Source organism: Carcharodon carcharias, chromosome 4 (genome assembly GCF_017639515.1).
Source record: "Carcharodon carcharias isolate sCarCar2 chromosome 4, sCarCar2.pri, whole genome shotgun sequence".
NCBI classification, from domain to species: domain Eukaryota; kingdom Metazoa; phylum Chordata; class Chondrichthyes; order Lamniformes; family Lamnidae; genus Carcharodon; species Carcharodon carcharias.
Window position 1 is genome coordinate 168,926,025 of NC_054470.1, and position 15,146 is coordinate 168,941,170.

At 45.0% G+C, this 15,146-nt stretch overlaps 2 protein-coding genes across 12 annotated transcripts in view; one reads left to right on the forward strand and one right to left on the reverse strand.

Annotated features, from left to right (window-relative positions):
- cenpu (centromere protein U) overlaps positions 1–771 on the forward strand; it is a 43,568-nt gene extending 42,797 nt beyond the window's left edge. For 4 of the 5 annotated variants that reach the window (XM_041185822.1, XM_041185823.1, XM_041185820.1 and 1 more), the window contains one exon: positions 156–771. In XM_041185822.1, coding sequence (XP_041041756.1) covers positions 156–269 — 114 coding nt within the window. In that variant the 3' untranslated portion in view covers positions 270–771. The remainder of the gene's footprint in view (positions 1–155) is intronic. The other variant, XR_005942775.1, reaches the window with a different exon arrangement.
- primpol (primase and polymerase (DNA-directed)) overlaps positions 606–15,146 on the reverse strand; it is a 46,511-nt gene continuing 31,970 nt past the window's right edge. For 5 of the 7 annotated variants that reach the window (XM_041185815.1, XM_041185817.1, XM_041185813.1 and 2 more), the window contains 5 exons: positions 9,619–9,705; positions 9,388–9,496; positions 3,358–3,440; positions 3,212–3,258; positions 606–1,426 (listed from right to left, as the gene is read on the reverse strand). In XM_041185815.1, coding sequence (XP_041041749.1) covers positions 1,094–1,426; positions 3,212–3,258; positions 3,358–3,440; positions 9,388–9,496; positions 9,619–9,705 — 659 coding nt within the window. In that variant the 3' untranslated portion in view covers positions 606–1,093. The remainder of the gene's footprint in view (positions 1,427–3,211; positions 3,259–3,357; positions 3,441–9,387; positions 9,497–9,618; positions 9,706–15,146) is intronic. The other 2 variants (XM_041185818.1, XM_041185819.1) reach the window with 2 other exon arrangements.

Consider the following 15,146-nt stretch of genomic DNA (forward strand, 5'->3'; position numbering starts at 1 on the left):
TTACAGTTCTAACGTCTCTTGGTGACAATAAAAACACAAAAATTTCTCAAGTTTTCACTTTTTGGATATTCTAAAAGTCAAAAGCTAAGAATGACAGAATGTTTGTATAACATTACTCTAGTGCTGTTGGTTTTAATTTTTTCTCTTATCGACAGTATAATATTTCCAGCTTTCCTGCTCTGTTGGTGGAGGCACGTGGAATTTTGGGAGCAGAAAAACAGCTGCAAATAATTAATACAAAATTACAGCAATCACTGGATAAGAAGTAAAGCAGTTGTACGATGAGAACTCAGCCAAGGGGCCTGGTACTGTATAATGGAAAACGTGCAATGTTTATTGGACATTTTAGGACAGATGGTTTGGAGGCTAGTCAATTAACTGGTCACAATAAATAAAGGAAAAGCAGGCAGAGAGGAGCATGTGCCTGTAAGGAAGTCCCTCCAATTTGCCAGTCATTTTAACTGAGTGAAAAATTGGAAGGTGTGTGTTCCTCTCTTCCTAATTTTTATCTGTTACCTTTGCAGAAACCCTGAAATCTACCCCATGTTGTTTATGGGCATGCATGTTCTTTACTGATGTTGTTTATATTAACAAAACAAACTTTGTAGTTTCTTTATTGCATTTTTAATACAAATAGTAATGGATGAATATGTATATGTGAAAACTTTCATATTGTGTACTGCAAAAAGTTACTTCGGTCTCCACTTAAATTTAAATTTATGCTTTATGTACATAAATAATGTAACAAAATAAAGATTCTGTAAACTCAAATGTATTCAGTTTTTAGAAGAATAGTATTTAACATATATCTTAAATGAAAAAAATCACCTATGTACAGTTCATAAAATGTCAAGCATTCATTTATCATATAGAGCATAATGGAGAGAAAGAAAAATCCTGAATGTTGTAAATAGAGGAACAAAGAAGCTTCTACAGTCCATGAGAACTAAACACAGGAAATCTTGAAAGGAGATACTGACTAATCTTCTGTATTAAATACAACGACAGTAATGTTTCAGCTGACACCAATTTGATTCAAAGGTCTTATCAAAAACACTCTCTTATGTAGCCTCCAATATATTTTCAGTAGCATCTATTTTGTACCCTTGCTTAGAGAAGCCTCCAGTTCCTTCACAGCTGCCAGTAAGTCATTGTCGGACAGAATGTCAGCCTCCTCACTGTTCATGCTCAATTCTGACTGTATATCAGGAGCAATATTAAATTCAGTGTCTTCAACAGCTTCTAATAACATTGCATCATCAATGTTGTCAATAAATGCTGTATCCAGATTTCCTGTAAGGGCAGAATTTTGTGTTCCAGGCTGCAGCCAAATGTCACCAAGCTGCAAGTTGGTCCATGTTGGACATACATTATTTTGACTTGGTGCAATGTTCCCATCTTCATCCATGGTAAAAACAAGCTCATCCTGAAAGAGAGTTGATTTCAGCTTCAAACAAATCTGATGTTACACAGTTAGTGAGAGCTTATTTACAGAGGATATTAAAGGGAAATATCTACATAGGGATAAGTTGGTATCCCAGTAACTGTTAGCAAGAGTTTGGTCAGCATGCATGATAATTAAGCCATTTGAATGAAAATTTCATAGTACAGGAACTAGCAATGAAAACACTGTTGGTATGAGCTTAACATTACATCTGTAAAATACCAGAGGATAACAAACAAGCACTGGTCAATATTTGCAGAGTAAATGGTCCATGACTTCATCACTTTAACAAATTAACTCTCCTATTATGGACTTCAATTGTATTTTGAACAATTCAATTGTTTTACTGCCAGATAAATGATTTTAAACATTTATCATTGAAGATTTTTCCAGTATCATTTTAAACAGTTTTTACTCACTCCCATTTCTGTATTACCTTGTTGTACTTCACAATAATTTGGGGTTCTTATACTAAATATTTTGTGTGTCTTAGCTATCTTTTGAAAATTTACAGGTTACAGATTGTGGTTGACTATAATTCTGCTGCTCCCGATGGCCTACGGTGCCTTATGCATGTCCAGTTTCGAATTGTTAGATTGGTTCTGAATCTTTCCCATTTAGCACAGTAGTAATAGAACACACTATGGGAGGGTATCCTCAGTGCAAAGACAGGACTTTGTCTCCACAAGGACTGTTTGGTTGACACTCTTACCAATATTGTCATGGATAGATACACCTGCAACACAGATTGGTGAGGACAAGGTCTAGTAGGTTTTCCCTAATGTTGGTTCTCACCACCTGCTGCAGGCCCAGTCTGGCAGATATTTTGGGACTTGGCCAGCTCAGTCACTAGTGGTGCTACCAAGCCACTCTTGGTGATAGGCATTGACATATTCCACCCAGAGTACATTCTGTGTCCTTGCCACCCTCGATGCTTCTTCCAGTGGTGCTCAAAGTGGAGTAGGTACTGATTCATCAGCTGAGAGGATGGTAGGTGGTAATCAGCAGGAGGTTTCCCTGCTCATGTTTGATCTGATGTTGTGAGACTTCATACAGTCTGGAATCAATGTTGAGGACTACCAGGACAATTCCCTCCTGACTATACCACTGTGCTGCCACCTTTGATGGTCTGTCCTATTGGTAGTGTCTGGGACGTTGGCTGCAAGTTATGTCTCTGTGAGTATGACTATGTCAGGCTGTTTGCTTGGATATTAGCAAACCAGATGGGTTTTTACAACAATCGATGATAGTTTCGTGGTCACTATTACTGAGACTACTTTTCAAGTCCAGATTTTTTATTAATTAAATTTATTAAATTCGGTCTGGATCTAGATTTCCAGTCAGTGACATTACCACTACGCCACCATCCATCCACCGGGCAGAACAGATTAAATTGTGCTCAGAGAAGGGGGCATTGTAGATTCTTATTTGAACATCACTGATGTATACATTTTAAATAGGGAATGCCCACTAATCCAGCAACTCTATCCTAAGATGCCTGGAAAAATTAGTCAACTTGCAGATAAGTAAACAGACATAACAATCTAAACATAGCAACAGGAAAACTAGTCCAATTTATATATTTACATTTTTATAATTAGTATGTTAATTGTAGTAGAAGTGATATTCATCAGTACAATGAAAAAAGGTGCTTCATTTCTGTCAAATTGCAGCTGTCTAAGAACAATGATTATTACCAACTCAATGATTTATTTTCACTTTATACAAAGGTATGACACTATTCTATGCATTAGTTTCATTACATACCATATCAATGAGGAAATCCAAACAGCATTCGCGGGGTAATGGGTGACCTTGAATCCAAAAGGAATTCAGCATAAGTTAGGCTACAGTAAGACTACTGGACTTTGTAACGAAACATTATAATTCAATGGAATAAGATTAGTTCTTACTTTCAGACCTGAACTTCTGAGCTCGGCACACAGGATCATAACATTTCTGGTACCAGATTTCTTTCTTCAAGTCAACAACAACCCTGCAAAATAAGAAAAGGCTGCAGAATCTGCAATTCCCTTTGTATCCCACAAGCAGTTATTGAGATTTTGCTACCAGCCGTTAATCAGTAGCAGATCTCCTCCACAAACTATTTTTCCCCAAGAAATAAATAAGAACAAATGAAAAAAATGTATTTTTCATCACAATATTTCACAAGCACTAGGAATGAATGTTGAAGCCTCCATGTTGGGAGAAAACTAATTAAAGTGTAGGACATGAAGTTAAGCTTTTCATACTGTGCTCGAACTGGAGGATATTTTTTGATATAAAATGAGCTGTTGGCTCATTTAAGTGGTTTATAGAGGTGTGTTGTAGGAGAACACAGTCTCTTTATAATTTTTCATCTTGGTATCATCATGCTGAAGGTATGCGTCAACTTTTCCATGGATCTATATCATTTAGAATATTTCAACAGGTAGTGCAATTATACATACATTTGTAAAATGGGCATTTTAGCAGGAGAGTTTGCCTTTCAGGTCAATGACCCTTCTTCAGTTCTGAAGGGTCATGACCTGAAACATTGGGTGGAATTCTCCTAAAATTGTGGTGGGTGGTTTCGGCAGCACCCAGCCCGCTGTGCATAATGGTAGCAACTCATGCCTGATGCTGCACTAGGAGCCTCATTAATTATGCAGAGGCGCATTTCGCTCTGAATCATCTGGAGCTGATTCATCTGCCTGCCGTCAGCTGGCGGGTACGAAGGTGCAGGCACTATGTATAAACACCAGTCCAACACACAATCTCAAACTCTCCGGCCCACCAGGGATGTCTGCAACCTATAAGAGAAAGGCCAAGAACCTCAGGACAAAGTCTGCACCCTGCTTCACCCACCAGACCCTGGTCAGAGGGGTGCAAGAACAACACGTTCTCTACCACATAGATAGCTGCAGGAAGCACAACAGCCTCACCTCTCAGGCCTGGGACAGCGTAGTAGAGCAGGTCAGCGTGGCTGACACCTGTGCTCGAAGTGCCACCCAGTGCAGGAAGAGGCTGAATGATCCCACTGCTCTGCTAGGGTAAGTCAACCTTCAACCCCCTCCAATACCAAACTCTCATCCTGGCATCATGCACTCAAATGGCAACTTTCTGCAGGGGCTTTACGCAACCATCAACACTCGTTCTCTCACGGAAACGTTTACATCACCTTGATCCCATCTATCATGTTGCTCACACTCCATCCTCTTGCTCTTCTGGGGATGGCTTACCACACAAAGGAGCCTTGCATCTTACCCAACTTTTGCTCCATCCCTTCTCATCACATGCCTTTCTTCTTCATACAGGCCAAGCTGGCACACAATGGCGCGAGAGAGAGCAGACCGGGGGAGGGACGTCCAACATCCTTGCCCTCAGTGAAGTTGAGGCTGCAGCTGAGATGGCTGGGGATGACAGGGATCGCTCCTGTGGGGAAGGGGAGATCGGCCTCTCTAACCAATCTGGTACGGATCACAGCTCCATCACCTCATCAAATCCTGACATTCACAGTGAGTCACGTGCAGTCTTATCCAGCTCATGCTCATTAACGGAAACTCTTTTATTTTCTAGGCACAAGCACATCGAGGCCCCCAAGACATTCCAGGATCACTAGTGCGAGCCCCCGGACCTCATCCGAGGGCGAAGGTCCAAGAGAACCGTCACGGCACTCACGCACCCTCCACCAGCTCAGACAGACACATTGGTGGGATACAGCTGTAGATTCGGTCGGGCTCAATTTCTGGGGAAACACCTCACCGACACGACTCCGCAGCTGTTGGAGGCAGGGTCTTCGGCGCTCGGAGGGCTGATGGAGATGTTGAGCCTCTGGAAGCGGCTGCCAAATCGATGCTGGAGATGCAATGACAGACGGTGGAAAATCAGGCAGATTCAGCAGTTCAGCAGACTAGAGTGAACAATGGAGGAGTCTGTTTGCATCCTATATGATGTCGTGGTTCTGGCCCGCAAGCGCCTCGAGGTCACCATGGGAAGGTTGGTGACCACCATGGAGACCTTGGTCCAGCAGGTCTTGCCGGATTTGTGCTCGGTCCTGCACTCCATGGCTATACACGCTGGTGGGCACCATCAGGATGTAGGCGACATGGCGATGAGGCACTTTGACCTCCCTCCAGGTGCACCATCTCCTGCAGGAGTCAGGGTGGGGGCCCTCGAGCACCCACAGGGAGGATGACCATCAGCTGGACACCCTATGGGCTCCTCTCAGGACACTCCAAGGTATGCAGCCTCTCACAGTCCCCTCTGCCTGTGACAGCCATTCACTCCAGCTTCTCAGGCCACCAAGGGTGCTTCTGCCCGAGCAGGTGACCCTTTTCAGGCCAGGGCCTCCAGGCCATTGGCCACCAGAGGATGTCAGCCAAGGTCATCACAGACATCAGGATATAGCAGTCAGCCTCCGTCTCTGCTGTGGATGGCAGGGCTGCACCCAGGCGTAGCGCTAGAGTTGGGAAATTTAAGAAAAATTGATGTCACTTTTGGGTCATGAATGTTTGTCAACTGTAGGCATTGTGGTTTTGTTCTTTGGACTCCTCTTATTTCGAGGTTTAGCCTTCCTCCCACTTGCTGATAGTGTCCCACTGTGAGATTCACATTCCTGTAATGTCAACCTCAGTTGAACTAGTATCTGCACCCCTTCAGTGATGTCAGGGAGATGTGTTTAAATCTTTATTGGAAATGTGCGATGTAAGTGTTTCTCACCCTTCTCCCTCAAATAACACCATTAAGTGAGGGCAGCTCATCAGTGTGTCTCCTCAGTGGTAGTGGCAGAAGAAAAGAATGCATAGGAGGAGATCATCCATGGGCATGTCCACATCTTAGTCACAGCGGTGTTGGCATCATTAGAGGGTGGCGAAGGCTTCACATCTTCTCTCGTATCGATCTTGTTTCTAAGTGGGCTCTCAGTTCCCAGAGTGAGCTCACCCACAGGGCCCCACTGACCAAAGCAAAGATCATGGCCTGTCAATTCTGGAGGCAAGTGTGAATGCGGGACTCGTTCTTGCTGTGAGTGGGTGGACATCCCTGAGTTGAAAGAAGATGACGTTGAGAGCTAGGAGGGACGTGGCCATATCCCCTCACTTAACTTTACTCTTCCTGGATCCTGTCAGCGATTAACAGATCACTAGCACGCCTCCCACATCTTCCTTCCTCCATGGAGTGATCGCACTCATACTGACAATCAGCAGCCTCCTGAGGTTCATGGGCCTCTGGATCTTCATCCTCTGATGAGCTCTCATCCCTCTCCAGTTCATCCTCTGGCACGGGGTCACCTCTTTGCATTTCCAGATTGTGAAGGGTGCATCGCACTGCGAATGATGCGAGAAACCCTGTCGGAATGTATTGGAATGAGCCACCTGAGTGGTCCAAGCATCTGAAAAGCAGCTTCAGAAGTCCTATGGTCTGCTTTATAAGGTAGTGTACGGACCTGTGAGCAGCTTTGTACCTCTCCTCAGAAAGACTCCGAGGGCGGTGCATCGGTGGCATCAGCCTTCACTTAAGTGGGTACCCCTTATCTCCAAGCAGCCATCCCTGCAGGCGTAATGGCCCTTGAAAATTTCCCCTGTGTAACCTTCTGTCTTTTAAAGGCAGAACAAAGTCTGTTGATGTATTTTAGGACAAAATAAATCCACAGAAACTGTCAAGGATGGTGTTAAGTTCCATAGAGAACTCAACTCACTGACAGCATCAGATATCTCACATGAGAAAATGTATTTTTTAATATATATGCAATAAGTGAGATCCCTTCCGATGAACTGCTTTTCTGTAATGCACTTTGAGGTGCACTTGAGGGAGTGGCACAGGATGTAAGAGTCATGGCAATTTTCAGGGTACCGTGCACAAATGTGCAGTATGAGCATCCAATGATCACACACCAGTTGCAAGTTGATGGAATGTTAGCCTTTGTGGGTTTATAAACATTAGGGCTGCTGCCAAGGAGCCCGTATAGCCACATGGGTGCAGTGTATTGCACCCTGCATTCTTGGGCAGTCTGAGATGGCTGCGAAGCCAATAAATCTCGCAGCCTGGCTATCTTCGCCCAGGGAAAACCTGACATGACGGGCCATCCTGTAAAAGGCATCTGTGACCTCCGTTATGTATTAATGTGTCGTGGACTGAGAAATGCCACACAGGTCGCCTGTTGATCCTTGGGAAGAAGCAGAGGCCAAGAAATTGAGTGCAGTGGTCACCTTCAAAGCAGGGGATACCGTCCAACTCCACATGGCGTCAGGTCTTCACAAAGAATGTGGCATATGTGATGTACCAGATCTCGGGACAAGTGCAGACGTGCAAGGCATTGCTTCTCGCTCATTTGTAAATAGGAGACTCTTCTACGAAAAACCCAGGTCTGGCAAGTAGCCCCCATTGTCTGGATCTCTCCTCCAGTTCAGGCTGCGGCTCCGCTTAACCATGTCCCTCCTGCTGGAGCTGCGCACAGAGTCACTTCTCCATCCTTCGCCTCTTCCATTGCATTAGGAGCCTGACAAAGGCAGCATTGAGCCCTGGATCCATATTTGCTTTTGCCTTCTCTTTGAATGGAAACATTGAAGATATTAATGATTCAAGGGACAAGAAAGCGAAGCGTTTGGAGACTGTAAGAATCCATAGATTTTCCTGTCTTACTTGCATGGTGGCTAATGCTGCCTTGTCCCTGAGACACTAGCACACACATCAACGTGACCAAAACTACATCACAGATATGTAACCTCTTGAGCCCTGAGTGTGATGCTAAAATTTAAGTAAGATGGTTGACCCAACCTAGCTCTGTGCTCCAGTCCCTATTGTGGCATGTTAATGTCCAATCAGTTGCTCATGGTCAATGAATGGATGCCCTTTGGCCCGTTAGGAGTGTCACATCTGGTAAACACATGGCAGGCCTTCATTGATAGAATGCCATATATGATGCTATTACCTGCGTTCCCAAATTCCACATTCCTATGTGTTACACTTGGGATACAGTGACTGTGATGTGTAGCCACTGAGTTCTGAGTAGCCCTTTAACAGTGCTAATGAAACCATTGGCTTTCATTGCAAGGTCTTCCTCCTTTTTTTCTAAGCCGACTCCTGCTCGCTCTGGTGGCAACAAGCCCCAGAAAGGCCTCCCTTATGTCTGCCCTTCCCCCGACTACCATTCCACAGCCTTCTTGCCCTGTTGACCCCCTCATGTTTGTCAGCCTGACCCCTCGCCTCACAGCCCACCCCTGGTTGAAGCGCTAGTCTCTGAAAGTGGAGGATGCACGAGTACCATAGCACAGGGGTGTTCCTCGGGACAACGAAAGCAAAGAGAAGGAGCAGTCCAACCGTACAGACCCAGCAGAGTGGTATTCATCACAACAAGACTGGCGCAGTGCTATGGCAGGTATGTACCACTCACATCGAAGTTACAAGTGAACTGAGGCCGACTTGTGCACGCCACCCCTTTTGAAACGGGTTTGATGCCGGTGTAATTTCCCGCTGACATGTCGGAAGATTGGAAGGCATGGCAAGATTCCAGTGAGCAGCTGTTTTAATGAACATTCATGACATGCTAATGAATGCAAATGGCGTTCGCACCACTAGTTGGCGGGATAACTGATCCGCCATGAAAACATTGTCAGGAGAATTGCGACCTGTTTTTACGATGGCAGGTTTCCAATTTTTTGCCTCCTGCTGGATTCTCCACTCCCGCCATGAACCCTGCCGTGGGTGGGATGGGAGAATTCCGCCCATTAACTCTGTTTCTCTCCACAGATGCAGCCTGACCTGCTGAGTATTTCCATCATTTTCTGTTTTTATTTAAGATTTCTAGCATCGGCAGTATTTTGCTTTTCTAATCCGGAATCCTTCAGGTTTGTCTATTCAGTACATTGTCATTGCTGAGTGAGGGGGAGTCTGACTTGTTGGACATTGAATGAAGGTATGTCAATGATTGCAGAGACTGGCACCAATGTGTGAACTGTACTTACATAATATTGTTGCTTTTATGAGCTCTACCAATGTTCTCGCACCAATGGTTTTTGCCAACGTCATATACAATCAATTCTTCAGAGGAGAAATAATTCCATCGGCGCAAGACTGAGGAAAGTAAATTATATTAAGCTATTTCCAAATCAGTGTTATACAAAACTAACATTTTTGCCTTGCAGTAAGGTTTAATAATGGAGTGGTATTGATGATTGAAGTGATTAAAAACTTACCACCCTGTATTCCTCCCTTGTTTACTTGACTAATGATAAAACTATCAATCTCTGGGTATGGTGAACAATGGTGGCCGACCATTGTATCTGTAAAACAGAATTCAGCTTTCTGTGAAATCCATACAGACTACAACAAGAGTGGGTGAATAGTTAATGAAGTTCATTTCTAAATAGATTGGTCAAATTTCATGTTTCTAGCATCGGCAAATGGTTAACGTTCAAAGAGCACATGGGCCAACTGCAACAATTGTTTATTCCTGTCTGGTGCAAAAGTAAAATAGGAAAGGTGGCCAAACCATGGCTTACAAGGGAAATTAGAGATAGTATTAGATCCAAGGAAGAGGCATACAAATTGGCCAGAAAAAAACAACAGACCTGAGGATTGGGAGCACTTTAGAATTCAGCAAAGGAGGGACAAGGGATTGATTAAGAAGGGGAAAATAGAGTACAAGAGTAAGCTTGCAGGGAACATAAAAACTGACTGTGAAAGTTTCTATAGTTTTGTGAAGATAAAAAGATTGAAGACAAATGTAGGTCCCCAACAGTCAGAAACAGGGGAATTTATAATGGGGAACAAGGACATGGCTGACCAACTAAATACATACTTTGGTTCTGTCTTCACAAAGGGGGACACAAATAACATACCAGAAATGATGGGGAACATAGGGTTTAGTGAGAGGGAGGAACTGAAAGAAATCAGTATTAGTAGGGAAATGGTGTTAGAGAAATTGATGGGATGGAAGGCCGATAAATCCCAAGGGCCTGATAATCTACATCTGAGTACTTAAGGAAGTGGTCCTAGAAATAGTGGATGCATTGGCGGTCACCTTCTGAGATTCTATAGACTCTGGAACAGTTCCTACAGGTTGGAGGGTAGCAAATGTTACCCCACTATTTAACAAGGGAGACAGAGAGAAAGCAGGGAATTATAGACCAGTCAGCCTGACATCAGTAGTGGGGAAAATTCTAGAGTCCATTATAAAAGATTTAATAGCTGAGCACGTGGAAAATAGTGGCAGAACCGGACAAAGTCAGCATGGATTTACGAAAGGGAAATCATGCATGACAAATCTACTGGAATTTTTCGAGAATGTAACTATTAGAGTTGATGAGGGGGAGCCAGTGGATGTGGTTTATTTGGACTTTCAGAAGGCTTTCGACAAAGTCCCACATAAGAGATTAGCGTGTAAAATTAAAGCACAAGGGATTGGGGGTAGTGTATTGAGATGGATAGAAAACTGGTTGGCAGACAGGAAACAAAAGGAGTAGGAATAAACGGGTCTTTTTCCAAATGGCAGGCAGTGACAAGTGGGGTACCGCAGGGATCGGTGCTGGGACCCCAGCTATTCACAATATATATTAATGATTTAGATGAGGGAACTAAATGTAATATCTCCAAATTTGCAGATGACACAAAGCTGGCTGGGAGGGTGAGCTGTGAGGAGGATGCAGGGATGCTTCAGTGTGATTTGGACAAGCTGAGTGAGTGGGCAAATGCATGGCAAATGCAGTATAATGTGGATAAATGTGAGTTTATCCACTTTGGTAGCAAAAACAGGAAGGCAGATTATCTGAATGGCTATAAATTGAGAGAGGGGAATGTGCAGCAAGATCTGGGTGTCCTCATACACCAGTCGCTGAAGGTAAGCATGCAGGTGCGGCAGGCGGTAAAAGCGGCAAATGATTTGTTGGCCTTCATAGTGAGAGGATTCGAGTACAGGAACAGGGATGTCTTGCTGCAATTATACAGGGCTTTGGTGAGACCACACCTGGAATATTGTGTGCAGCTTTGGTCTCCTTACCTGAGGAAGGATGTTCTTGCTACAGAGGGAGTGCAGCAAAGGTTTACCAGGCTGATTCCTGGGATGGCGGGACTGACATATGAGGAGATTGAGTCGGTTAGGATTATATTCAGTAGAGCTCAGAAGAATGAGTGGGTCTCATAGAAACTTATAAAATTCTAACAGGACTAGACAGGGTAGATTCAGGAACGATGTTCCAGATGGTGGGGGAGTCCAGAACCAGGGGTCACAGTCTGAGGATACGGGGTAGACCATTTAGGACTGAGATGAGGAGAATTCTCCACCCAGAGAGTGGTGAGCCTGTGGAATTCACTACCACAGAAAGTAGTTGAGGCCAAAACATTGTATGTTTTCAAGAAGGAGTTAGATATAGCTCTTGGGGTGAAAGGGATCAAAGGGTTTTGGGAGAAAGCGAGAGCAGGCTAATGAGTTGGATGATCAGCCATAATCATAATGAATGGCGGAGCAGGCTTGAAGGGCCAAATGGCCTACTCCTGCTCCTATTTTCTATGTTGCTTTCTATGTAAATTTGATATGTAAAAAACCATATTTATTACTCTAAGATAATGGGCCAAATCTTCCTGTCGTTGGAGACTGGACATATGACTGAAGATATGCACTGGGACCCTGTGAATGTCCTGATGTGCAGGCCTATGTGGAAATTGTTCAGGATGGGCAACTCCCCTTCTCTGCAAGACCCTTCCCAAATGTCTCCCACTGAGCTTGATTTTGAGTGTCTGGAAAGTTAGGCAGTACTTCCCTGAATAATAACCCCGGAAATGTTCAAAACCTAGTCTAACACCTGGGTAACTATACACTCAGCACCACCCCTCACCCCCCAACCCCAACCTGGCTAGCTCCGATCCAACCTGGCCATCCTCTGAGCTGACTACTGCCACCACCCCCACCCCTCCCCACAACTGATCCCAGTACCCCTCCGGACCACCCGGCCAAAACCCCCGACCCAACTAATGCCCCCCCAACCTGACCAAAACTTCTTGACCTGACTAAACCTCCTGATCTGTGCTCCCACTCATCCACCCCATCCACTTACCCACCTGTCCGTTCAACTCATTTACCCATTCACTAACATTCAAAGACTGGAACTTTAAACTTACCATGTGGCAGCTAGTGCTGTAAAAAAGGGGGCATGTCCTGTCTTTTCCCTGACTATATCTGCTCCACATAAGGTCCTGGAGGGGCACTGCATTTGTGTGAAAGCCGGGATCGGAAAAAGCAGGAAGAAATGCGCAGCAGTGCCAAGTCAGGGAAATTTACAAGCACAGCGGCAACCCACTTGTCATTGCTGTTACTCGCAAGTTTCGGTCCATAGTTAATAAAGTGGCACCTAAAATGAGACCCACCGGGGAGATTTTCAATTTTCCAGCTGAAGTAGACATGAATATCTCAATCATCAGGATTTTGCTAGATGGTGTGTTTCTGGAAGTTTTCAGCTCACCTTTTGAGTTTACACCACTAAACACTAATAACAAAGCCACTCCAAGATCATTATAATTTTAAACAATTAAAACAAACATTTGAAGCACAGTCAAGCTATCTGACCTATTAAGCCTTGTGTCTATGAATACGAATAAATAGAATTGTAGGGTTATTGTTTTTTGCTAATTGCTCTAGGTTAACTATGGAGTGCCTTGGTCAGATGCATAGTATGGATCAACCACAGCCAGAGGTGCACAATGCATTTGTATTATCCTTTTATGTGCTGCTTTTTCCCTAGAATTCCTGTACTCCATTGGCTGTTCTCCCTCACCTCCTCTCTTAGCTTACCTTTCTCTGATGGGCTTTGCTCATTCCTGGATGCTTGGTCCCCACCCAATTTATCTCTAACCCATCCCCTGCTTATTCCTAGGTCTCTGCTCCTTAGGATGCAAGCAGGAGATAATTTACCTAAATTTTTAACTGTTCTTGGAATGAGTGTTAGGCCAGCATTTACTGCTCACCCCTAATTTCCCCTAAGGTGGCAGTGAGCCACCTCCTTGAACCGCTGCAGTCCATGTGTGGTGTACGTACACCCATACTGCTTTTCTTTAATTCTGAAATGGTTTGAGTGGCTTACTAGGCCACTTCAGATGGCAGTTAAGAATTAACCGCATTGCTGTGGGTCTGGAGTCACATGCAGGCCAGACCAGCTAAGATTGGTAGATTTCCTCCCCTGCAAAATATTAGTGAACCAGATGGGTTTTTTTTAATGACAATCCAGTAGTTTTATGATCATTATTGAGACTAGCATTTTATTCCAGATTTATTATTTGAATTTAAATTTCCCCAGCTTCCATGGTGGAATTTAAACTCAACTCCGGAGCATTAGTCCAGGCTTCTGGATTACTAGTATAGTAATATTAACTGTGGAACAGTAGCATAGTGGCAATTAAAAAATGATTTTATAGCCAATTTGATTCTCCATTTTCTTTCCAATTCCATCTGTCCTGTTTCATTTCTTTCAAGACTTCATACTAATTTAAGCCAGCCTAGGGCGGAATTTTCCGAGTCTGCTGGTGGTGGGCGTGATAGACAGGTCGCAATCTTCTGCTCAACCCATCGACGGCAGGTCACGTTTCCCACCATCGGTTGGCGGGGATCTAATTGTAATACATCAGCATATAATTAAAAGGCCATCCTGTCAGGCTCTTGGAACCCCGCTGTATCATCCATCCACGTCGGTGGGAAAGCACGCCAACGTGTTTCACAACAGCACACAGGCGACATGCACTTAGCAACCTTCACTTTGGAAGGGGACTGAGGTGAGTGAGTCCCAGTGTTCACCACAGCTCGCCTGTTGTTCATAGCCCTCAGGGGTGCCGAGGGAAACTGATGTCTGGCCCCGCAGGCGACTGCTGAGGGGTCCGGGGTCAAGTGTTGGCCAGCCTCGGGGAGGCTACTGCTGAAGGGTGGGTGTCCGGGGGCAAGGGCTGGCCAGCCTCAGGGAGGCTACTGCTGAAGGGTGGGGGTGTCTGGGGGCAAGGGCTGGCCAGCCTTGGAGGCGATTACTGAGGGCGGGGGTGGTGTCAAGTGCTGCCCTGGTACTGCATCCCGTGCACAGGTGGGGGGCAGGGTAAGCGAGGCGTGGCCATGCATTAGGGACACCTGTATAAACTGACCATGCCTCCGCAACCGAGACAGATCAGGCGCAGCCACAGTGATATGATTGGGGTCAGGCTCCTAACCTGCCCACCCATGCAAGCACCAAAGGGCCACCAAGCACTCCATATCTTACATCCCCTACCACCCTCCCCAGCACAGACTTCAAGTCTGCCACCACTTTATTGGACCACAGAGTAGTTGGACTGTACAAGTTGTACAATCTCCTCACCAACGCTGGCCATATAGCAGTCACTGCTGGAGACGCTCATAGGCCCTTGCAATCTCAGCATCCTGGTTTGGACTAGTGTCCCCTATGTTGCAGGTTGACAGGGCAGCCATGGAGCGTACTCATTACTGGCCATCTGAGGGGTGACCAGCACTCTCTGGTAAGCATTAAGGGGCGAACATGCAGAGTCAAGAATGTGCTAAGTACAGCCATGATAACCACATCTCTCCTTCTTTCATGCTGCAGGAGGAGCACATCAGGATCATGGATCCTGGTGACCTAGCTGTATGCCTGATGGCCTACAGAAACTATAGAAGACAGAGGAGAGAGAGACTGAGGCTCCAGGCTGCGCAAAGGCAGAAGCAGCAATCTCATGAGGATGGTGCAGCAGGAGCTCC